The sequence below is a fragment of the Aquarana catesbeiana genome, linkage group LG01 (assembly GCF_042186555.1).
Source record: "Aquarana catesbeiana isolate 2022-GZ linkage group LG01, ASM4218655v1, whole genome shotgun sequence".
Lineage (NCBI taxonomy): Eukaryota > Metazoa > Chordata > Amphibia > Anura > Ranidae > Aquarana > Aquarana catesbeiana.
In genome coordinates this window covers 60,279,692-60,305,085 of record NC_133324.1, presented here as the reverse complement: position 1 = coordinate 60,305,085, position 25,394 = coordinate 60,279,692, and the positions used below count along the sequence as shown (strand labels likewise).

The 25,394-nt window shown below is 44.1% G+C and overlaps 1 protein-coding gene across 3 annotated transcripts; it reads left to right on the top strand.

Annotated features, from left to right (window-relative positions):
• Nucleotides 1–357: 357 nt before the first annotated feature.
• Nucleotides 358–21,666, top strand: LOC141131655 (nucleoside diphosphate kinase homolog 5-like). Of its 3 annotated transcripts, XM_073619201.1 has the most exons (7): nt 687–819; nt 1,979–2,075; nt 5,265–5,420; nt 10,021–10,226; nt 17,954–18,054; nt 19,502–19,620; nt 21,510–21,666. In XM_073619201.1, exons 3-7 carry the CDS (start codon nt 5,268–5,270, stop codon nt 21,576–21,578), a joined length of 648 nt encoding a protein of 215 aa, XP_073475302.1. In that variant the 5' UTR covers nt 687–819; nt 1,979–2,075; nt 5,265–5,267; the 3' UTR covers nt 21,579–21,666. The 3 variants fall into 3 exon arrangements, with proteins under 3 accessions (XP_073475293.1, XP_073475302.1, XP_073475311.1); XM_073619192.1 differs by lacking the exon at nt 1,979–2,075 and having other exon boundaries at nt 358–819; XM_073619210.1 differs by lacking the exon at nt 1,979–2,075 and having other exon boundaries at nt 777–865.
• The last annotated feature ends 3,728 nt before the right edge of the window (nt 21,667–25,394 follow it).

The following is a 25,394-nucleotide window of genomic DNA, read 5'->3' as shown; positions in this document are numbered from 1 at the left end:
CGGCCTTAGCGTGTGGGCGTGACCAAAAAAAGAGGAGTTCTTGAGTGGTGGGCGCAACTTTTCGACAACTTGGGCGTGGTTAGGCTCCTCGTCCCGTACGCACGACATTCATCCTTCCATACAGCAGGGGGCGCTCTGCCCACGTTGGCCGCTGTTTGAGCCTCACTTGTTGAAGGTGTTTCATCAGATATAGCGACCCGTCAGAATGTATAACGGAAGTGACGTTCCGTCGCCGCCATCTTGCTACACCACGCTCCCCTCCATAGTAAGGATACACTGAGAAGGGGGAAAGCGGACTTTTTGTTACACCCAGCGAAGTTTTGCAGTCTACACTTATTTTTAACAGTAAAGTGAGTTTCTATAATGAAATACAGTACTTAGAACTCCTGCTGGTTAGATGTTGAATTTTAAAAGCAGCGGTAAGCCTGCTCATCCCATAGGTTTGCTAATCTGACAGAAGTTCGCTGCTTTTAACATCTAACCAGTCAGACTGAGTTGTAAGCACTGTATTTCGCTATATAAACCCACATTACTGTTAAAAATAAGTGAAAAATGAAAAAAACTCCGGTGGGTGTAACAAGATGTCCGCTTTCCCCCTTCTCAGTGTATCCTTACTATGGAAGAGTGCGGGGTGTAGCAAGATGGCGGCGACGGAACGTCACTTCCGCTACACATTCTGACGGGTCGCTTAATCTGACGAAACATCGTAAAGGTAGCCGGGCCGGTCTCCTAGCAACAAGACATGTAAACACATCTCTGCCCGGAGTTGTAGTATCCAGAGAAGCTGCAGGAGAGTCCGGAGCCGGGACAGTGACCGCTGTATGTATAGACCGAGGAGGAGCTCCTATCTATATCATTGTACCGGGTCAGTGATGAGCCAGATAAAGGGCCATCACATTACAATATATCTCATTATATTACAATTACTCATTACTCTCATGTTCCAGACAAAAATGTTTCTGTTTTTGTGTCTAAAGTGGGAACACATTATACATGCGGCCACATCTGTGACCCCCATTGCAGTGATTCTCCCTCACTTCCTGCCCTGGTGACACCCATAGAGGGAATGGGGGGGGGGTCATTGTTACCAGGACAGGAAGGCGCAGGCAGTCATTAAACATTGTCAGGAGTTGTCACCCTCTCTCACTTTATTATTTCTGTCTGTGACCCCCATTGCTGTGATTCTCCCTCACTTCCTGTCCCGGTGACACCCATACAAGAAATGGAGAGTGCATTGTCACTAGGACAGGGAGGCGCAGGCAGTCATTAAACATTGTCAGGCATGTTTAACCCTTCCTCCTTTTACTATTTCAGTTTGTGATTTCCCCCCCCCCCCCCCATTGGGATGATTCTCTCCCCTCCTGCCCCGGTGACACCCGTACAAGAATTAGGGAGTGTGGTTGTCACCAGGACAGGAGGGCACAGGCAGCAATAAAAACATTGTCAGCAGTTTTCATCTTCTCTCACCTTACTGTTTCAGTCTGTGACCCCCATTGCAGTGATTCTCCCTCGCTTCCTGTCCCAGTGACACCTGTACAAGAAATGGGGAGTGTGGTTGTCACCAGGACAGGAAGACACAGGCAGCCATTAAACATTATAAAGAGTTTTAACCCTTTCTTACTTTTCTATTTCTGAGTGACCCCCCCCCCCCCCCCCCGCCATTGTGGTGATTCTCCCTCACTTCCTGTCCCAGTGACACTGATACAAGAAACAGGAAGTGTGGTTATCAGTGGGACAGAAAAGCTCAGGCAGGAATAAAACATTGTAAGTATTGAGAGTTGTAACCCTTTCTTATCTTTACTGTTTCTCTCTGTGACCCCCATTGCAGTGATTCTTTCTCTCTTCCTGTCCTGATGACACCTATACAATAAATATGGAGTGTGGTTGTCACCAGGACAGGAAGGCACAAGCAGCAATGAACCATCGTCAGGAGTTTTAACTCTCACCTTACGGTTTCTGTCCGTGACCCTCATTGCAGGAATTCTCCCTCACTTCCTGTCCCAGTGACACCCATAGAAGGAACAGGAAGTGCTGTTATCAGTGGGAAAGGAAAGCTCAAGCAGGAATAAACCATTGTAAGTATCTTTAACCCTCTCTCACTCAAAAAAAAAAAAAAAAGAAAAAAAGTGTTTCTGTCTGTGTCCCCCGTTGGGGTGATTCTTCTGCACTTTCTGTCCCAGTGACACCTATACAAAAAAAAAAATGGGGAATCTGTTGTCACTGGAACAGGAAGGCGCAGGCAGCCATTAAACATTATCAAGAGTTGTAACCCTTTCTTACTTTTCTGTTTCTGTCTGTGACCCCTATTGCAGGGATTCTCCCTCACTTCCTGTCCCAGTGACACCCATACAAGAAACAGGATATGTTGTTATCAGTGGGGCAGGAAAGCTCAGGCAGGAATAAAACAGTATTTTTAACCCTCTCACTTTTTTAAAATAAAGTTTTTTATGTCTGTGTCCCCCGTTGGGGTGATTTCCCTCACTTCCTGTCCCAGTGACACCCATACAAAAAAATGGTGAGTCTGTTGTCACTGGGACAGGAAGGCGCAGGCAGCCATTAAATGTGATCTGGAGTTGTAACCCTCTCTCACCTTACTGTTTTTCTGTCTGTGACCCCCATTGCAGCGATTCTTCCTCACTTCCTGTCCCAGTGACACCCATACCACAAATGGGGAGTGTGGCTGTCACTGGGACATGAAGGCGCCACCTAGTGCCCATCATGCTTCCCCCCCCCCCCCCCCCCCCACATAACTCAATCAGGAAAAAAGTATTGTGGCCACTAGGTGGTGATGGTGATATAGGAATCACAAATAATAGAGGAAGTACAGCAGTACCGCTTCCTGTTCCAGTGACACCTGTACAAGAAATGGGGAGTCTGTTGTTATCAGGACAGGAAGGCACAGGCAGCCATTAAATGTTGTCAGGCGCTTTAACCCTTCCTCCCTTTTCTATTTCGATCTGTGACCCCCATTGGAATGATTCACTTTCTTCCTGTCCCGATGACACCCATACAAGAATTAGGGAGTGTGGTTGTCACCAGGACAGGAGGGCACAGGCAGCAATAAAAACATTGTCAGGAGTTTTATCCTTCTCTCACCTTACAGTTTCTGTCTGTGACCCCCATTGTGGTTATTCTCCTTCATTTCCTGTCCCAGTGACACCCGTATAACAAATGCGGAGTGTGGTTGTCACCGGGACAGGAAGGCACAGGCAGCAATAAAAGATTGCCAGGAGTTTTAAACTTCTCTCACTTTACTATTTCTGTCCATGACCCATTGCAGTGATTTTCTCTCACTTCCTGTCCCAGTCACACCCATACAAGAAATAGGGAGTCTGTTGTCACCAGGACAGGAAGGCGCAGGCACCCATTAAACATTATCATGAGTTGTAACCCTTTATTTTACTGTTTCTGTCTGTGACCCCCATTGCAGTGATTCTCCCTCACTTCCTGTCCCAGTGACACCCATACAACAAAGGGGGAGTGTGGTTGTCAGTGGGACAGGAAGGCGCAGGCAGCCTCTGCCTCTATTATGTGTGATTCCCATATTGTCAGCGCCACCTATTGACCATCATGCTTCCCCCCCCCCCCAGACATAACTCAATCAGGAAAAAAGTATTGTGGCCACTAGGTGGCGATGGTGATATAGGAATCACAAATAATAGAGGAAGTACAGCTTTTTTTTTGCCTTGATTGTGTGAAGGTTGTCGCATCTGCACAAAAAACAGGGTTGAACAGGAAAAAAATTGACAGCTCAGCTTGGAGCCACCGTACTAACAATCCGATGTTAGTACAGCAATCTCCCCTGCTGTTAGGGAAACAGCCCCCCCCCCCCCCCCCCGGACACTTTGGTCAGCGCTCTAGGCCATTGGCTGACAGCGCTGACCGGGAGCCAGTCAGCAGACCTTTCCTTTTGCAGTCATGCCCCTTCAACAGAAGCCAGCCAAATAGCCGTCTTCTGTTGGACCGGTTACCATACACACAGGCCGAATGTCCGCTGGTTTCTATTCAATCGGCTGATGTCACCTGACATGCGGCCCGTGTGTGCTAGGCTTTAGTGTCACTTTAATGTTGCTATGAAACGTGTTTTTTGTCTGTGTCCCCCCTTGAGGTGATTCTCCCTTACTTCCTGTCTGTGACACCCGTACAAGAAATGGAGAGAGCGGTTGTCCCCGGATAGGAAGGCAGGAAGAACAGAAAAAAAAAAATCTTCAGAAGTTCTGTTTCCCTCTTTACGTCAAATGTGTTTTTTTCTGTGTTCCCATTGGGGGGGATTTCCCATCAGGGAGAGATTTTCTATCATGTGGGGACACAGACTGCAATAAAAACCTTACAGGGCTTCTAACACTTTCCTACACAATCCAAAATTGAAAGTATAACTAAAGTAAAAAAACTTTTTACATTTTGGATAAAGAAGCATTAGAACCCCTGTCTGTTTTTTATTGCTGTTTGTGTCCCCGTTAGGGAGATTCATTATTTGTTCTGACTGAGAAGAGTGAAAGTGAAAGAATCACAAATTTTGGGTTGTCACCAGAACAGGAATAGAGGGGAAATCTTCCAATGGGGACACTAGTTTCGGGTTTCCTCTCACTTCCTGTTTTGATTATGGGATGGGAAGTGAAGGGAAATCTCCACACTGGGATGGCAAAAAAAACCCAGACAGGGGTTATATCTCTCGCTTAGGCTCCATTCACTCCTAGGCGTTCTGGAATTGCTGGCAGAATCGGGGAATTCTGCCCACGATTCCAGAATCGTGACAAAACGAAGGATGCGTTTGCGATTCCATTATGCGCTGCAATCACAGTAAACTTGAAACGCACGTAGCTTGTCGCTCAACAAGGAGCAGGATTTTTTTGGGGGGCGACGACGGCTTTTCGCGTGTCAGTTTTCCGCGATTGTAGCGCACTTGTGTTTGTGTTGACATTTTGCATTTGATAAATCTGCGCTAATATAACGGGACATAAAAAACTGTAACTGCCACCATTTTATTCTCCAAGATCCTTGCTTTCAGCTTTTGGGGGTTTAACTAATCTTCAGGCCTAAAATGTGTGGCAGAAAAGTGGTTGCTGTAAAACTCCTATTGTTTTTTTTTTTTTTTTGCTAATCATCGGGGTTCTTGCTGCATTGTGACTTTATGTTTCTGTGGTCTCTGTTGGCCTTCCTGGTCTCCAGTTCCCAGCGTGGTTCCTCAGGGTCAGGAGACAGTCCTGCATGGTGAGCAGTAATCACTTTAAGCTGTAATCTTTGTGTTTATTCCTCTATAAAAGGTAATGAGTGCCACTTCCCAGCCATCGCCTGGACTGTCCATGGAGCCTCCCAGCATATATGTGGAGAGGACCTTGGCTCTCGTTAAGCCAGATGTGCTTCACAAAGCAGAAGAGATCGAAGACATCATCTGCAGAAGCGGCTTCCACATTGTTCGGGTCAGTAGTACTCCTGACGATTGTTAACCACTTGACCACTTGGCACTTAAACTCCCTTCCTAACCAGACCAATTTTCAGCTTTCGGTGCTCTCACACTTTGAATGACAATTACCCAGTCATGCAACACTGTACCCATATGAAATTTCTGTCCTCTTTTTCACACAAATAGAGCTTTCTTTTGGTGGTTTTTAATCAGCGTTGGGTTTTTTTATTTTTTGCGCTCTAATTGACAAAACACCGGAAATTCTGTAAAAAAAAATACATTTTTCTTTGTTTCTGTTATAAAATTTTGCAAATTAGTAACTTTTCTTCATAAATTTTGGCCAAATTTTATACTGTTACATATCTTTGGTAAAAATAATCCAAATCAGTGTACATTATTTGGTCTGTGTGAAAGTTAATGAGTCTACAAGCTATGGTGCCAATCACTGAAAATTGATCACACCTGAAGTACTGAAGGCCTATCTCATTTCTTGAGACCCTAACAAGCCAGGACAGCACAAATACCCCCCAAATGACCAATTTTTGGAAAGTAGACATTTAAAGATATCTAGAAAGCGGCATGGTGAGTTTTTTATGTTGTAATTTTTTCCCACAATTCTTTGCAAAATCAAGATTTTTTTTTCTTTTTCTTTTTTCACAGAATTGTTATATTAGCAGGTACAGCATATGCATACCACAAATTACACCCCAAAATACATTCTACTACTCCTCCTGAGTATGGTGATACCACATGTGTGAGACTTTTATACACCGTGGCCACTTACAGAGGCCCAACATGCAGGGAGCACCTTCAGGCGTTCTAGGAGCGTAAATTACCTGGAGCACCTGGTCAATAAAAACGCCCCAAAAATGACCCCATTATGGAAAGAAAAACACCCCAATGTATAATCTATGAGTCTTTTGAACATGTCATTTTTTTCTACAAGTTTTTGGAAAAGAAAATGAAAACGTATTTTTTTTTTTTTTTACACAAAGTTGTTCTTTTTTTTACAATATTTCTAACACATAGTATGTACATAGCAAAAATGACACCCCAAAACATTGTCTGCTACTCCTCCTGAGTACGGCGATACCACAGGTGTGAGACTTTTACACAGCCTGGCCACATACAGAGGCCCAACATGCAGGGAGTACCATCAGGCATTCTAGGGGCATAAATGTCAAATCTAATTTGACTACCTATTACACTTTGAGGCACTGTAGTGGCATGGATGAGCCGTGGATGGAGATGGCTAAGCATGGTTGAGCCATGAATGTGGATGGCTGGGTATGGCTGAGTATGGATGGGATGGCTGAGTATGGCTGGGTGGGTATGGATGGGATGGATGGGTATGGCTGAGTATGGATGGGATGGCTGGGTCAAGTATGGCTGTATATGGCTGAGGATGGATGGATGAGTTTTGATGAGTATTGCTACTGAGTATGGATGAGTATTGCTAATCATGGATGGATGGATGAGTATTGCTATGCATGGATGAGTATTGCTAAGCATGGATGGACGGATGAGTATTGCTGAGTATGGATGAGTATTGCTAAGCATGGATGGATGGATAAGTATTGCTAAGCATGGATGGATGGATGAGTATTGCTAAGCATGGATGGATGGATGAGTATTGCTAAGCATGGATGGATGAGTATTGCTGAGCATGGATGGCTGAGCATGGATAGATGGATGAGTATTGCTGAGGATGGACGGATGAGTATTGCTGAGGATGGACGGATGAGTATTGCTGAACATGGATGAGTATGGATGGCTGAGGATTGATGGATGGATGAGTATTACTGAGGATGGCTGAGCATGGATGTATGAATGGCTGAGGTTTGATGGATGGATGAGGATGGCTGAGCATGGATGGATGGCTGGATGAGAGCAGGAATTGTCACATATCAGCACTGTGGGCACTATACATCCAGCCCACAGCGCTGCAGCACCTGATCTCTCCCCTCTCCGCTCACACTGTACCGATCGGTACAGAGAGGGGAGAGAAGAACCGGATGTGACGCCGGTTTGTTTACAAGTGATCACTTTCCGTCATTTGACGTAGACGGTAGTTGTCCTGGAAATGTACCTGCATCCCTTGATTGTCAAAAAGTGTGTTAATTGCTGTGTGCACCTGCAGGCAGGGATCTGTCCATTAGGAGGTGCTGTTCTGGGATCTTCTGCATGCACATGCCAATGGCTGGTAGCGCATACTCTCACCAGCTCTGTATTCAGAATGGGGTGATGAGCTGGACTAATATAAGTTGGTAATAAAGAAGAATAGGCCTTTTCTGGCATTTGTTTACAAGTTTTAGGGTACGTTCACATTGGAGGCTGGTTTAAAATCATGTCAGTTTAGCTCTCACTCTCTAATACTGGTCACTGGAAGTTCAACATGGCACCTCATGGCAAAGAACTTTCTGAGGATCTGAAAAAAAGAATTCTACATAAAGATGGCCTAGGCTATAAGAAGATTGCCAAGACCCTGAAACTGCAGCACGGTGGCCAAGACAATACAGTGGTTTAACAGGACAGGTTCCACTCAGAGCAGGCCTCGCCATGGTCAACCAAAAAAGTTGAGTACACGTGGTCAGCGTCATATCCAAAGGTTGTCTTTGGGAAAAAGACGTATGAGTGCTTCCAGCATTGCTGCAGAGGTTGAAGGAGTGGGGGGCTGCACACTGCATCAAATTGGTCTGCATGGCTGTCATCCCAGAAGGAAGCCTCTTCTAAAGATGATGCACAAGAAAGCCCACAAACAGTTTGCTGAAGACAAGCAGACTAAGGATATGGATTACTGGAACCATATCCTGTGGTCTGATGAGACCAAGATCAACTTATTTGGTTCAGATGGTGTCAAGCATGTGTGGTGGCAACCAGGTGAGAAGTACAAAGACATGTGTGTCTTGCCTACAGTCAAGCATGGTGGTGGGAGTGTCATGATCTGGGGCTGCATGAGTGCTGCCGGTGTTCTGCCGAGAAAGTTCCCCTCGGCGGATAAGGACCCCCCTCTACTGCCCAGGCGCAGCGCTTGCGCAGTAGGAGCCGGCGGAAATAGCCGAAGCCGAATGCAATAGAAATCAGCTGTACACGGCGCCTGTAAGAGGGCCCCTCGCGGGCTCACTTCGCTCGCCACGCTTTGGGCACGGCCTCGCTTCGCTCGGCACTTTTTTATTCTCCCTCTAGGTCCACTTGGATGGTGGGGCTTCAACCTGGACCCAGAGCGCAGGCGCCGTGTACAGCTGATTGAAGTTTTTGATCTTCGGCTATTTTCGTCGGCTCCTAGTCGTTCGTACTGCACAAGCGCTGTGCCTGCGCAGTACGGGGGGTCCTTAGCCGCCGGGGGAACTTTCTCGGCAAGACACCGACACTGGGGAGCTACAGTTCATTGAGGGAACCATGAATGCCAACATGTACTGTGACGTACTGAAGCAGAGAATGATCCCCTCCCTTCAAAGACTGGGCCGCAGTGCAGTATTCCAACATAACAACCCCAAACACACCTCCAAGACGACCACTGCCTTGCTAAAGAAGCTGAGGGTAAAGGTGATGGACTGGCCAAGCATGTCTCCAGACCTAAACCCTATTGAGCATCTGTGGGGCATCCTCAACCGGAAGGTGGTGGAGCGCAAGGTCTCTAACATCCATCGGCTCTGTGATGTCATCATGGAGGAATAGAAGAGGACTCCAGTGGCAACCTGTGAAGCTCTGGTGAACTCCATGCCCAAGAGGGTTAAGGCAGTGCTGGAAAATAATGGTGGCCACCCAAAATATTGACACTTCGGGTCCAATTTGGACATTTTCACTTAGGGGTGTACTTACTTTTGTTGCGAGCAGTTTAGACATTAATGGTTGTGTGTTGAGTTATTTTGAGGGGACCGCAAATTTACACTGTTATACAAGCTGTAAACTCACTACTTTACATTGTAGCAAAGTGTCATTTCTTCAGTGTTGTCACATGAACAGATAGAATAAAATATTTACAAAAATGTGAGGGGTGTACTTACTTTTGTGAGATACTGTATGTATTGCGGTCAGCATGTGGATAATTCCTGCAATTTTGCTTAAAATGAGTAAAAATTTAATATTGTACTAAAAAGAAGGGTTAGTTCACTTTTACAACAACAAAAAAAACATCTGTAGATTAGTCAAGGCAGCAATTTGTTTTTAAGGTTGAATAATGTTCTTGCTATAGGTGTAGGTTATTTATGTACCTCCTGGAGCCTGAATGGAACACTCCTAGGATGTTGCTAAGTGAGGCCTAGTCATCACTGCTCACCTCCTCCATCACAGGAGTGAGCTCTCAAACGCTGAGAGCTACTGCATCAGAGTAGAGAAAGAGTATGTGAGGGGTTTTGAATCAGAGAAAGATCTCCCTCCTGTGATGGTGAAGGTGAGCAGTAACAAGTAGGCCTCACTTAGCGACATCCTGGGAATTTTCCAGTCGGCTCCAGGAGGTACATAACTGGCCTACATCTATAGCAAGGGTATTATCCAATTTTGGTCAGAGCTGCACAATTTGTTTTTCTCTACAGACACCCCTTACCTGCATAGGCAGTTTTTTGGAAAAGGTGAACTAACACTTTAATTTGAAATAATATGTTTTGTTTTAACAGAAAAGAAAAGTCCATCTGAGCCCTGAGCAATGTAGCGACTTTTATTCAGAACAATATGGTAAGATGTTCTTCCCCAGCCTGACAGCGTACATGAGCTCAGGACCAATCATTGCCCTGGAACTGGCCAGACATAACGCCATCGTCACCTGGAAGGAACTGATGGGGCCTTCAAATAGCCTGAAAGCTAAAGAAACTCACCCAGACAGGTAAGGACACCATATGGATGTATACCATGTCTGCTAATGTATATAGTCACCTTCATTCTCACAGTGTGAGTGTCGGTCTGCAGAGAGATGCATAAAAGAGACATTCACAAAGTATTTAAAAGCTCTTTTCTTTTATTTATTTTATTTTATTTTATATAATACAAATTTTTCACAAAGGTAATTACCACAAAAATGCTGTTTTTGCTGCAATACTCCCCTTTAAACTGGGACTGTCCCCCACAGTACTTCATTCCTGCCATAAGATGCCCCCTAGATGCCTACCAGGTTGAATGACACCAGGACGAACTATGAAAGCAGGGTGTCATGAAATTGCTACCTGAGTGCCGCTATGGTACCATGCACATATTATTACATCAGTGCTGCTGATGAATACAGTCCTGCATAAGATCTGAAAAGGACCTTGAATGTGATCCACTTGAAGTCATCTAAAAAAAAAAAAAAAAAAGTTTAGTAAAAAAAAAAAAAAAATCAAAAGAATATTAAAATACACAGAGGGGCCCCCTGCAGGACCGGCCCTTCCATGGGACCATGGCTCCAGGCAGTATTTAACGGGGCGGCAGCCAGGCGGTGTCGTGGCCCTGGACGCGACATTTAGGCGGGCGAAATTTCACGCCAGTATGTGTGACTACTGGCTGCCTCCTCCGCGCTCCGGCCGCCATATTCAGTGTCCGGCACCCTGTGATTGGGCGTATGGGGGTCATGTGAGGCATAGGGCTGGCCTCTCCGTGATCGCACCTGAAGTCCCGCCTCTGCACATGACCCCCCCATACACCCAATCACAGTGTGCCAGAGAGAGAGAATACTGTAGGCAGGACAGTATAGTGGTTAGTGTATTGTAGTATGGTGGACAGTGTAGTGTAGTATGGTGGACAGTGTAGTATTGTGGTCAGTGTAGTGGTTAGTGTATTGTAGTATGGTGGACAGTGTAGTGTAGTATGGTGGACAGTGTAGTATGGTGGTCAGTGTAGTGGTTAGTATAGTGGACAGTATAGTATAGTGGTCAGTGTAGTGGACAGTATAGTACAGTGGTTAGTAAAGTGGTCAGTGTAGTGGACAGTATAGTATAGTGGTTAGTGTAGTGGATAGTATAGTGGTCAGTGTAGTGGACAGTATAGTATAGTGGTTAGTGTAGTGGATAGTATAGTGGTCACTGTAGTGGACAGTATAGTATAGTGGTTAATGTAGTGGATAGTATAGTGGTCAGTGTAGTTCTCACTCCGTATAGTGGACAGTACAGCGGTCTGTGTAGTGTAGTGGACAGTATAGTGGTCAGTGTAGTGGACAGTATAGTATAGTGGTCAGTGTAGTTCTCAGTGTAGTGGATAGTATAGTATAGTATAGTGGTCAGTGTAGTGTAGTGGACATCATATTGGTCAGTGTAGTGTAATGGACAGTATAGTGGTCAGTGTAGTGTAGTGGACAGTGTAGTGTATAGTATAGTGGTTAGTGAGTGATCAGTGTAGTTCTCAGTGTAACGGATAGTATAGTATAGTGGTCAGTGTAGTGTAGTGGACAGTATAGTATAGTGGACAGTATAGTATAGTGGACAGTACAGTGGTCAGTGTAGTTCTCAGTGTAACGGATAGTATAGTATAGTGGTCAGTGTAGTGTAGTGGACAGTATAGTATAGTGGACAGTACAGTTGTCAGTGTAGTGTAGTGGTGGACAGTATAGTGCAGCGGCGCTTTGCCGGCGGTTCGGAGGCAATTTATTTAAATGGGCAGGGGCGCTTTAGGAGCAGTGTATCCACCACTCCTACAGCGCCTCAAAGATGTAATTTAATTTTAGTTATCATGATATAAAATAATGAATGTGGGGGCCGTTTTTTTGGGGGGGGGGGGCAGCATTTCATTCTTCATTCTTTTCAACTGTTTATTGAGGTCAGACAGTTGTACACATGTATAGAAGAACATGAGTATAAAATGGTAACAATGAATACATAGAACTATCTGCATACAGATATGCAATAAAAACATTGACAGTCTCTTTTGAGTATTTATTACATGCATGTATTATATGTAATGATACAGAAAGGTAAACATATTGGGTTGATTTGCTAAAACTGAAGAGTGAAAAATCTGGTGCAGCTCTGCATCTAAACCAATCAGCTTCCAGGTTTTATTGTCAAAGCTGAATTGAACAAGCTGAAGTTAGAATCTGGTGCATCTGTGCATGGTAGCCAATTCGCTTCTGACTGCTCCAGTTTTAGTAAATCTCCCCATAGTGTAGCTGTGATTGTAGTAGTTTGTGGTATTCTGGGCCAGGGTAGGTTATCCTATTTCATGAAATTTGCAGGGACAATTTTTTTTCTTCTCATACATACATCCTACATATGGAATGATCTGATTGATAGCCCCCTTTGTGGTGGCAAATTGCTAGTAACAGGTTCTCTTTAACTACTTCCAGCCCAAGGATGTCATATGACGTCTTTGACTTTCAGTGGGGATATCTGAATGGAGCCTGCAGCTGCAGGCGTCATTGAAATATCATCTTTTAGAGCCAGCAAATCTGTGCCCCGTAAGATCAATCATAGTGGCAATTCAGCCGCTTGATCGTTCTTACAGGCAGTGGAAAGTGGACACCCTCCTGCCACCCTCCAGTGCTTCTCCAGGGTCACCTGTGCTATCGGCAACCCAGAGAAAGAATCCACCGCCATACGATGATCATAGAGATTTCCGTTGACCAGATGGTCCCCAGTGATCTCTGTGACCGTTGGAGGCCCGGGCGCTACGTAATGACGTCATGTCTGGCTGGCAGAAGTAAACAAAGCCTAGATCTCGGGTGGAAAGAAAGCGATCGGTCGTTGTTTTTTTTTATCTCAATCTTTCCAGCCTGGAGGAGAGATATGTGGTCTTATATATGTTTATAAAGGGATGTTTACATTCTTTGTAATAGGAATAAAAGTGATTAAAAAAAAGGTAAAGAGAAAGTATAAAAATAAAAAAAATGAAAGTAAAATTAAAAATTTAAAAATTTAAAGCGCCCCCATCCCCGTGTGCTCTCGCACAGAAGCGAACGAACACGCAAGTCAGGCCTGTATATGTAAACACCGTTCAAATCACACATGTGAGGTATTGCCGCGTGCGTTAGAGTGAGAGCAACAATTCTAGCACTGGACCTCCTCTGTAACTCTAAACTGGTAACCTGTAAAAAAAAATTAAGCGTCGCCTATGGAGATTTTTAAGTACCAAAGTTTGGCACCATTCCACAAGTGTGCACAATTTTAAAGCGTGACATGTTAAGTATCTTTTTACTCAGCGTAACATCTTTCACATTATACTAAACAAATTTGGGTAACTTTACTGTTTTGTTATTTTTTAATTCATTAAACTGTTTTCTTTTCCAAAAAAAACTTGTTTGAAAAATTGTTGCGCAAATACCATGTCACACAAAAAGTTGCAACGACCGCCATTTTATTCCCTAGGGTGTCTGCTAAAAAAAAACATATATAATGTTTAGGGGTTGTGAGTAATTTTCTAGCAAAAAAATGATGATTTTTACATGTAGGAGAGGAGATCCAGAATAGGCCCGGTATGAAACTGGTTAAGTAGACATCAAGGGTTTATTAGGCCCCTTTAACACTGGGGCCGGGTCGGCAGTAAAAGGGCGCTATTTTTAGCGCCGCTTTACTGACGTTTTAGTGGCGGTATTTGGTCTCTAGAGGGGCAGTTTTACCCCCCTGCTAGCGGGCGAGGAAGGGTTAAAAACACCGCAAAGCGATATGCCGGCGGTATAGCCGTGCTGCCCCGCTGATTTCAATGGGCAGGAGCGGTGTATACACCGCTCCTAAGATGCTGCTAGCAGGACTTTTTTTTTACCGTCCTGCCAGCGCACTGCTCCAGTGTGAAGGCCCTCGGGGCTTTCACATTGGAGACACAGCAGCAGCTCTTTCAGGGCGCTTTGCAGGCGCTATTTTTAGCGATGTAGCGCCTGCAAACCACCCCAGTGTGAAAGGGGTCTTAGACTCCTAATGCCACCTTTTCACCAAGCTAATGAAGCATAGATCATACTTCATTAGCTTCTTCACAGGCAACAGCAACCAGGGAATGCTAGTGCTGAACCTGAAAGTGATATAATACATGTCACTTCTGTGTTGTTACTGGAAGGGAGATCTATCAACCTATCTAGTACCGTGACCCCTTGATATAATTTCCCAAGATGTGGGGACCCCTAACAGTAAAATTATTTTCGTAGCGTGGGTTGTCAGCACCCAAGGCAAGGCAAGTAATTTGTGCCCCACGGACATTTAGCGCTCCCTGAGTCCCTTCCACTTGTACAGTATTAAAACCCCTTATGGTACATTTTAGGATGTACCACTCTTTCTCTTTGTTCTCCTTTCTTTCCCTTTTATCTCTCTCTATCCTAACTTCTTGTTTTTTTTCCCCCATCCCTCTCTCTAGCTATCTTTCTTGCCCTTTCTCTCCCTTTTTCTTTGTTCCTCCCTCTTTTTTACTCTCTCTTCCATGTATTCTATATTTGTATTCCTTCTCTTACTCCTTGGTGGAGGGAATGGGATTAGGGGCAGTGCTGGCGGGGAGTTGGGATGAGTGGCAATGCTGGTGGGGTGTGGGGTCAGTGGCAGTGCTGGGGGGAGTTCTGAACAGCCAACTTAGGTGCTCTTGATCAAGGTCATCTGTTGATCTGAGAACTGTAGTGGGGACTTTTAATGGCAATTCTAATCACAGGTAGTGTTACTCACTGTGTCTCCGGCTTCACTGTATCTCCAGGTCTGTTTTGTCTTGCAGCAGTGACACCTATGCCGAAATCAGGAGATAGGGTCTTATCCAGCCCCTCCCACTTCAATCCTCACCAGTCAGCTGACCTTTAGTCTCTGCCCCCCACCTATGCCGTGAACTAAATGGGCGGCCGCGGGCTCCAGGAACAGCCCAGTTGGGCGGCCGCGAGAAGGCTAGGAGAGTGGTGCGGGCTTCAGGAACAGCCCAGGATTCAGTGACCTCTGGCAAATCGTCATTCGACCCCCAGGTCAAGAACCACTGGCTTAGATCATTGGCAACAAAAGGGTTTAAGGGAATGTATAGTGGTGAATGTACGTATTTTCTTTCTCGGTCTAAACAATGTTTTAATATATTTTTTTTCCTTTTGTTGTCAGCTAAACATAGAATATTGCATTTGAATGTTTTGTATTCTCATACAGTATAGATTGGTGCCGAGTTTTACTTTAAAAGGGACTTAAGGGCTCTATTCTGCAGATGCTCAGTAAATGCTTTCTGATACTTACCGATATGTGATGCTCTTCAGATTAGTGTGTATAAGCGAAGGCCGAGTTATTGTCTTGTCATTTTATTACACTTTCATTTTCTCATTTAAAGGTTTAATTCACAAACCTCAATATCGTGTAGGTGTGGAATTTTTATTTTTGTAGTGCTCGAAAAAGCTAATTAAAATATATGTAAACCTTAAGTGGATGACATTTAGTTTGCTAAAGTACTGAATATCAAACAATTTCCAATCTTTTTTTCTTTTAGAATATCCTTGTTTTCCCCATTTATTTCATGCTTTTTACTTTCAGTGCTGCTGATCTCTTGCAGCCTCCTTGCCACCACTTCAAATCCACTTGCATTACAGCGATGACTCGATGGCATTACTCAGAGCAGGTTTCCGGATGGTGGCAACAGTGAACCATACCTGTGTAATCCATGTTGAAGTGGCCACTTGTAGCCTCCATCAGAAACCCATTTGATAGGGTGGCAATGTGGAAGCTGAATTTGACGACAAGGACAAAACATTTGCACCCTGTAAGGCCTTTGTTCACACCTATGCATTTTTTTAGTGCGTTTTCAGTTTTGAAGAAACACACTACAGCCCATTTAACATGGTTTCCTATGGGTCACGTTCACATCTGTGCATTTTTTGGAAAGGGCCAGGGACTTTTTTTTTTGGTTTTCGGTTCCATAGACTTCAATGGATCGAAAACGTCTATTGAAAATTGCAAACTGCACCCTGCATAAGTGTGAACCACACCTTAAAGCGGAGTTCCAGCCGTAATTTTTTTTTTTAAGACACCTGTTGATCTAACCTAATGTTACAAATGATAAATATATGACAGGATGCTTTATTATAGCATATTTTTGGAGAAAACTAACCTTTATATTCTGCCTGCAGCACGCTCCCAGCTTAATTGTGAGCATGTGTTTTATTCCGCAATCAGCGCTGCTGGTTACTCAGCATGCACTTCTGGATCTCGCACATGCGCAGAACACAAAAAGCACAGCGCCCGATTGTGTCTCTGGTTGGCATCACAACGGCGTCATCGTAAGGCCCCGCCCCGTTGTTATGGCAACCAAATGAAAGCTAGACAATGGCGCTTAGCACCGCCTGGCATCGTGTCATTTCCTGTTTGAAAATAACACAATGCTAACAGGCGGCAATGCCCACTGACTCCTAGGGGTGATGACACACATCTTCCAGGAACAGCGACGTACCTCGCGGCGGCGCCAAAAGAGGAAGAAAATAGAAGCTCTGCAACAAGGTATACAGAGCTTGGAAAAAAAAAACGCCAAATGTTGTTCAACTTGTGGGATTGTAGTGATTAAAGCAATGATGAAAATATGGGTGGAAGTCCGCTTTAAAGTGTTTCCCAATTGTACTGCTAGATTGTCATCCTGTCACATGTCCCCCTGCTGGAGACTACAAGCAATGCACAGGTGTGGTTCACCTGTGTTACTATTAAAGCGGTAAACTTGATGAAGAAAAAAAAAAAAAGCATTCTCCTTCTGCAAGGCATCGCATACTAGTACTAGCATTATGTGAAACTCGTTTTTTTTTTTTTTTTTTCTCAAATAACATGTCATACTTGCCTCCACTGTGCAGTTCATTTTGCACAGAGTCCTCGACTTCTAGGGTCCCTCGGCGGCTCTCGCGCCTCCTTCCCACTTCAGATAACCCCCTAGGAGAAGTGTTCTCCTGGGGGGTCACTTTGCAGACGGGCTCCCGAGTCCAGCATTTGCGTCCATAGACATGAATTCCGGACTCAGCCCCGCCCCCCTCGACGCTTGCGTCATTGGATTTGATTGACAGCAGCGGGAGCCAGTGGTTGCGCTGCTATCAATCTATCCAGTCCAGGACCGCATGCAGAGAGGGACAGCGCATCTCCGGCGTGGGAAATATGGGGCTCCGGTAACTAAAACGGAGGGGGGGGGGTCCGGTGACTGCCAGAAGTTTTTTCACCTTAATGCATATGATGGATTAAGGTGAAAAAACACGAGGGTTTACAACCCCTTTGAAACGAAGCCCTTCAACGGCGCGAAGGGCCTATAGGTAAGCCTATTTATAGACTTACCTATAGGTATAAATCAACCAAGGGAGTTTACTCCCACTTTAAGAATCTGGTGCAGAATGAGGTGAGCTGACACTGGAGCAAGTGCATGTAGACAGGCAGTGGCTGGAAGAGGCCACAGGAGATCAGAAGCACCGAGGTGTAACAAAGGATGAAAGGTGAAAACAAGTAGTAAAAAAAGACCATTGCTTACAATAAAGTGTCCTTTAGCAAACTCAATGTCATCCAGGTAGGGTTATATCTATTTTATAAGTGGATCCTCTGTGAAATGCATTATCGCAATCTAAGAATTTATTTTATAGGTTATGTATACCTTCTTAGCCTCTTCCTCATTACCATAACAGCCCCATTATTGTTTTCCTGAAAAACTGCGATGATCTTTCAAACTAAAATTTCCATCTCTATCCAGTCTGCGGGCCATCTACGGAACTGACGATCTACACAACGCTGTTCATGGCAGCTACTGCTTCACTTCAGCCGAACGAGAGATCCGCTTCATGTTTCCAGATGGTAGGTGCAGCGATGTGTACCACACCAATGTATAGGTCAGATGTTTGAAGCCAAGCGGCACCCCTAAAAAGTCCATAGAGACACCATCTGGAGGACTACACCTTGCATTGTGACAAGAGTGCAGAGGTATCACATCAACTTTTTTTGGGTTAGTCCCCTCCATCAAGTGAGTCCAGTGAAGGTGGCTAACCTATAGCTGTAACACTGTATGGCCCATGTTGGATTGAGCTCAGTCTATTTTCCAGTTGGTAAGCATGTAAGATTAAAGGATTAAATAAATTACAACCAACGTTTATTTACACTTCATTCTGCACTGCTATGACCTGTTTTCACCTGACAGCTGGCTAAAGTCTGATATCACTCAGCCAGTCCAGGCTCTGGTTCGATCCTGACTTTAAAGCGTTTGTTAACCCAAAAAAAAGTCGATTCTGGTCCCTTACAGCAGATTACACAGCACAGCGCTTGTGCTATGTAATCTGCCCCCTTCTAAACTGTTTAAAAAAAAAACCCCTAAATCTACCACTTCCTGTATGGCCTTTTTAAACAGACCACGATAACCAGGGCAGCTCCACCCTGATCACTGTGGTCAAAGTGCCTCCCTCTGTGATAGGCTGCCTGCTCTCCTCTCCCCCCTTCCTCCCTGTCAGTGCCCTCTCTGTCTGTCTCCGGCTGCCCCCCCACGGCTATTATTTTAAAATTAAAATATACATTTTGTCACTGCCAGCCTCTCTATTAGAGGCTGGCATAGCACACTGTGTATGTTTTATCTATAAACGAGCGCAGTAAATACTGAATATCAGCTGTCTTCAGGCCGGTCACGTGACTCGCGCCTGCTTTCCAGCTCTGATGGGTGTCTTCTGCGGAGGAGACGAGCGGCCACGTGATCACCCTCTGACGTCAGAAGGAGATCACGGCCCCTCCCACAGAAGATATCTATCAGAGCTGAAAATCGTCCACGAGTGATGAGACCGACCCGAAGACAGCTGATATTCAGTATTTCCACTGATACAACATATACAGTGTGCTATACCTCTAATAGACAAATGAAGCATTCACCTAGGCGAGTATGAATGTTTGGTTAAAAAACAATCAGAATTAGTCTTCAGCAAACTGAACAAAAATGTGAATGAAGGCCACTAGACAATCTCTCCATACAATGCTCCAGTCTATATAGGTTGTTTGATACAACAGTGTCGGTGTTAGTCTTGCCCAGGGCACAAAATAAGCACTGGCCCTGGTAATAGTGAATCTACAGATCATTTTATTATGTGGCTTACTTACACCGATTATATTTAGCAAAGAACTCAGATTGTACAGCCCGGGTTTTGTGACATTTTTTTCTAAAAATGCATATGAAATTCATACTTTTTTTATGTGAAAATGTACAGTATAAGGGAACTTACTGTACTACCTTTCTGTGTTGGTGATGCTGACTTTCACTTTTCAGAGACCATTGAACCTGTGCCTGCGGGAAGCGCTGCAGGAGATTATCTGAGCCTTTTTGTGAACCCAACTCTGCTAACTGGACTCACAGAGCTCTGCAAGCAAAAGCCAGCCGATCCCCTGGTAAGTTTGCGCACACAATCTTTTCTTATTTCTTAAATCTGAACTACAGACAATTTTTTTTTTCCTGCATGCAATGTGGCTGTACCCACACTGCAGGGGTCAACTGCCCATTTTGTCTAGGGGTGAGCATAGTTACATAGTTATTAAGGTTGAATAAAGACACCAGTCCATCCAGTTCAACCTGAGTGTCTACAATTGTCCCTATCCCTATACATCGTGTCTCATTAAGATGCTCCTCTATTTATTTATTTAAGGTACCCATATAGATCCATCAATTTACATAGCACTCCGCACATACAATGCACACTCACATCGGTCCCTACCCTCAAGGAGCCCACAATCCAAGGTCCCCCAACTCACTCTCATATACTAGGGCCAATTTCGGTGCATCCCTAGTTATAAACCCTCACATATACCCAGTGATGTGGCTGGCCTCAGGTAATACACAGAGATTAAAATGATATTAAAGTCTAGTTTTTTTCTTAAAAAATAAACATGTTATACTTACCTGCTCTGTGTAGTGGTTTTGAACAGAGCAGCCCAGATCCTCCTCTTCTCAGGTCCCTGGCTAGAGCTCCTGGCCCCTCCCTCCTGCAGCTGAGGCTTTTTTCAGGCGCTTTACAGGCACTATTTTTAGCGCTAAAGCACCTGAAAAACGCCTCCAGTGTGAAAGGGGTCTTATTGTTCATAGGTACATTGCCTGTTAATAGTTAAATTGATTGTAAAGCTTTAATTAATTTTTTCGTTAAAATTTGTTATTCTTACTTGCTCTGTGCAATGGTTCCTCTTCTCGGGTCCCGCGCCAGTGCTCCTGGCTCCTCTCTGCTGTCTGGTGCCCCCACATGGATGAGCGAGTTTGGGGTGTAGGAACTTGACTGGCCTGCACAAAGTCCTGACCTCAACCTAATAGAACACCTTTGGGATGAATTAGAGCGGAGACTGCAAGCCAGGCCTTCTCGTCCAACATCAGTGCCTGACCTCACAAATGCACTTCTGGAAGAATGGTCGAACATTCCCATAGACACACTTCTAAACCTTGTGTACAGCCTTTCCCAGAAGAGTTGAAGCTGTTAAAGCTGCAAAGGGTGGGCCAACTCAATATTGAACACTATGGACTAAGACTGGGATTACATTAAATTCCTGTGCGTGTAAATGCAGGTGTCCCAATACTTTTGGTAATATAGTGTATGTGGATGCAGCAGCTGTCCCTGGGCTGACTCTAAGGCCCCATACACACCATTAGATTTTTGTCTTCAGATTTACCAAAACCATATAATATGAGGTCAAACCTTAAGAGTTTCAATTTGTATGCAATCAGGCAGGCCCTTGCACTACATGGTTTTGGTAAATCTAAAGACAGAAATCTGCAAAAAATCCAATAGTGTGTATGGGGCTTAAGACTGTGCAATGACATGACCTCTGATCACTGTTCTCATTCTTACCAGAGCAGAGAGCAGTGACTGTCAGTTACCGGCTCTCTGCCCCTTCAGTGCTCATTGGGGAGGGGGCGGAAGTAGTGCGCTGAGAGGTTGAGCAAAATACGGGGAAGGCATCTGGGTCAATCCTAATAATATGGTCGGGATTCTTCCAGAGCCTGGACTGGCTCCATGACATCAGCCAACAGCAGGCTTTAGCTGAATCTGGGTCACAGGAGTTCAGAACCAAGTGAAATGCTGTGATCCACCTTCGAAGTATGGCCGAAAGAGCTTTTGCCATACTTCTCCTTTAACATGTATATATTTTTACCAAAACGAGAAAAACTTTGCAATATTTGCTTGGCGCTATTTTTTAAAGCAAGATGAACATATTATTTTGCACTTAATGTAAATGTATTTTTGTGATGCATGTAAAGAAGTTGGCAAATTACCTATCAACTTATTTTACTACAGACCTGGCTGGCGGACTGGCTTCTGACACACAACCCCAATAGACCAGACATCCAAGAAAAGTCCATTTAAACATCAGGCTGTTAGTCTGCCTTGTGGAGGGGAGTTTCTCTTCGTACTTTTTTTATGTTTCATATTTACATGTACTATTGCAAAACTTTAATAAAAAAAAAAAAGAATTTGACAAAAAAGTTTGAACAATTTCATTTTGCTGCATTTATTGTAATATTTTTTTTTTACTCCTGATGGTTGTGTTGAACTGGATTTTATTGCTCTTTATTTTAAAATTATGAGGGACCACTATCAGATGACAAGTAATGTGTTTTCTACAAAGATACAATATACACCAGCTATCAAAATCACCTACACCGGGCGTCAACAACCTGTAGATCGCGGTCTGGGCTTGCTGACCCGCCATCCCTGAGCATCAAACAGAGTGCAATGCAGAGAGACTACTTGTAAAGTTGGAGCTGTAGGAGGGAGCCAAGAGCCTCATAAGCCGATGCATCCTCTGTAGTGCTGTGCACAAATCTTGCAGCCGCGGCAGGACTTATACACCCCGTCATGGTTGGTGGGTGTAGCACCTGCCAAGCATTAACCATTCAAGTGATTGAGGCTACTCTGCAACCTTGTGCAGTATAAAAAAATGAGGGGTTAAAGCAGGTATCATTGAGTTGCTTTCTCACCACCTGCTTTAAACACTTGGACCCCGCAGAAGCATGTAGTTGCGGGAAGATTGCAGAGTGGCCCCATTTTCTTGAATGAGTCGTGATTTGCAGGTGGTAGCACCCTCCAAAAGCAGTAGGGGGATTAATTCTTGCTGCGGCATGTGTACACCTTTGGCTGCTGCCTCAACAGCTAAAGCAGGTAGGGATTGGAGCTGTAAACCCAACCGCAGTGTTTTACCACCACCCCCAACTTTAGGTGTTATCGAACCCGAAGGGCTCATTCACAAGTGTAGCAGGCACTGGTGCTCCTCTGAAAAGCGATCTGAGCTTGTTTGATAGGTGGTAAAGAGGCGATATGTTGCCTCCTCACTACCTGATTTAAACCCATGATGGCAGTGCAATGTAAGTGATTGCGACACGGTAGTATGGCAATTAGACATTTAAATCAGGTGTGAGGAGGTGAAACTAGGCAACACTGTGCCCGGTGATCTTTGACTTCCCCCATGTTGTTCGGGTAGATCTTCACCTCTTTAAAACAACTTCCCGCAAACCGGCCATCATATGACATCCTTGTTTTTGTGCGGGTATATCTGAATGATGCCTGCAGCTACAGGCATCATTCACATATCGTTTTTTTTTCAGCCGGCGATTCCCTACACCATAAGAATGATCATAGCAGCTGTTCCGCCGCTTGATCGTTCTTACGGGCGGCGAGAAGGGACGTCCCACTTCCATCGGTGAGTCAGAGCCAGATGGTCGCCAGAGTCTCTATAGTCATTCGGAGGCCGGGCGCGATGTTATGACGTCACTTCCAGCCCCTACATTAACTACTGTTAATTCAATGGCAACTTGAGAAATCACAATCTACAAACCAGGTATTTCTACCTGCGTCAAAAACACCCTTTTCGTCCGATATGTTTTGGCGGCCGAAATTTCGGTGCATCCCTAGTTATAAACCCTCACATATACCCAGTGATGTGGCTGGCCTCAGGTAATACACAGAGATTAAAATATTAAAGTCTAGTTTTTTTCTTAAAAAATAAACATGTTATACTTACCTGTTCTGTGTAGTGGTTTTGAACAGAGCAGCCCAGATCCTCCTCTTCTCAGGTCCCTGGGTGGAGCTCCTGGCCCCTCCCTCCTGTCGAGTGCCCCCCCACAGTAAGCAGCTTGCTATGGGGGCACCAGAGCTGAGCCGTAGCTTCATAAGTCCATTCAGACAATGGAGCTGTGGTTTGGCCCCGCCCCTCATTGACTGACTTTGATTGACAGGAGCGGGAGCCAATGGCGCCACTGCTGAGTAGTCTGGGATCAAGGTGTCTCTGATAAGAGGGGACTCTGATGAGGGGATCATTAATGAGGGTGGTCTCTGATAAAGGGGTGATGGCACAGGATGGGATATCTAACCAACAATGTATTCCCTTAAGAATTTAATCAGACAGTGGTCATGATAGTATAATACAAAGCTTTATTTCTCATAAGCAATTAAAAAATAATAATAATACACAACATGCTGAAAATCTACCAAAGCAAGTTCCACCATGTGGAAACATTACAAAACCATAAATTATTGGATGTCCTGCATTGATCACCCAATGTGTTTCGAGGTAGATCTTTTTTCCTCTTCAGGGGTGTGTAAGTGATCTTGGGTCTACAAGATAATCATGATTATAATTGAAGTACAGCACAATCATAAATGCATATATATTACAACAAATTGTGCTTACATACAGTATAATAGAGACAACATAACCAGCTTGGAACTTTTTATAAAACCATCCATTGACAAAAATGCTAGGGCTGAAAACAACTAGTCGACATAAATCGATTATAATCAAAATAGTGGTTAACGAATTTTCATTATCGATTATTCGGTCAGCCGATTAGTCGGCCTGCATACAGAATGGATTATTTGTTTACACATCAGTATACACTGTGCAGCACGCATACAGCTCAGAGGGAACGATCTGTGTCAGTTTCTTGTCCCTACAAGCAAACGATCTTTAGTAATAAAGCAGCACATATTACACATATCAACACTTGTTAGGCACACACTTAATCCATTGAGTACCTTAAGATGATAATTCACTGGTGATGTCAGTGTCATTTTGCCAGTCACACTATCATAGACCCTGATCACCCACATTACTAGTATATTTAAAAAAAGAAAAAAAAAAAGTGGGGTGGGTAAAAATCCCAGTATAATATATATATATATATATATATATATATATATATATATATATATATATATATATATATATATATATATATATATATATATATATATATATACATACCATAGTTTATAGGTGCTATAACTTTAAAGGGGTTGTAAAGGTAATTATTTTTTTTTTTTTAAAATAACAAACATGTTATACTTACCTTCACTGTGCAGCTCGTTCTGCACAGAGTGACCCCGAACCTGGTCTTCTGGGGTCCCTCGGCGGCTGTTTCAGCTCCTCCCCGCAAGCATTTACCACCTTCATGCGAGCTCCCTCGCACGGTGGTGAGTGCTTGCGGGTGCGCTCCCGTGATACAGCCAGCGGCTATAGCCGCTGGCTGTATCACTCGGCCCCGCCCCCCGGCGCGCCGCGTCATCGGATGTGATTGACAGCAGCGCGAGCCAATGGCTGCGCTGCTTTCAATCCATCCACTGCAGCCAATCAGCGACGAGGCTGAGCTGCAATGAGGACGAGCAGCGAAGATTCGAGGCGTCAGGTAAGTAAAACGGGGGTGCTGGGGGCGGTGGTACTGTCAAAAGTTTTTTCACCTTAATGCATAGAATGCATTAAGGTGAAAACATTTTTATCTTTACAACCCCTTTAATGCAAACGAATGAATATTCCCTTATTGGGATTTCTTTTTTTTTTTACCGAAGACATGAAGCAGAATACATTGTGGCATGAATTTATGAAGAAATTTGTTTTTTTTATTGGACATGTTTTATAGCAGAAAGCTGATTTTTTTGGTCTTTTTTTCAATTATATAATAACAAATATATTTTATAGCAGAAAGTAGATTTTTTTGGGTTTTTTTTTCCAATTATATAATAAATATATAATTGATATAATAAATTCAATTATAAAATAAAAAACCCAATGGTAATCAAATCCCACCAAAAGAAAGCTCTATTTCTGTGAAAAAGGTGATGGTCTACCCAGCATACAGCTGATATGGCGATAAGAAGACGTATTAAATAAAGCCTCGTACACACGAT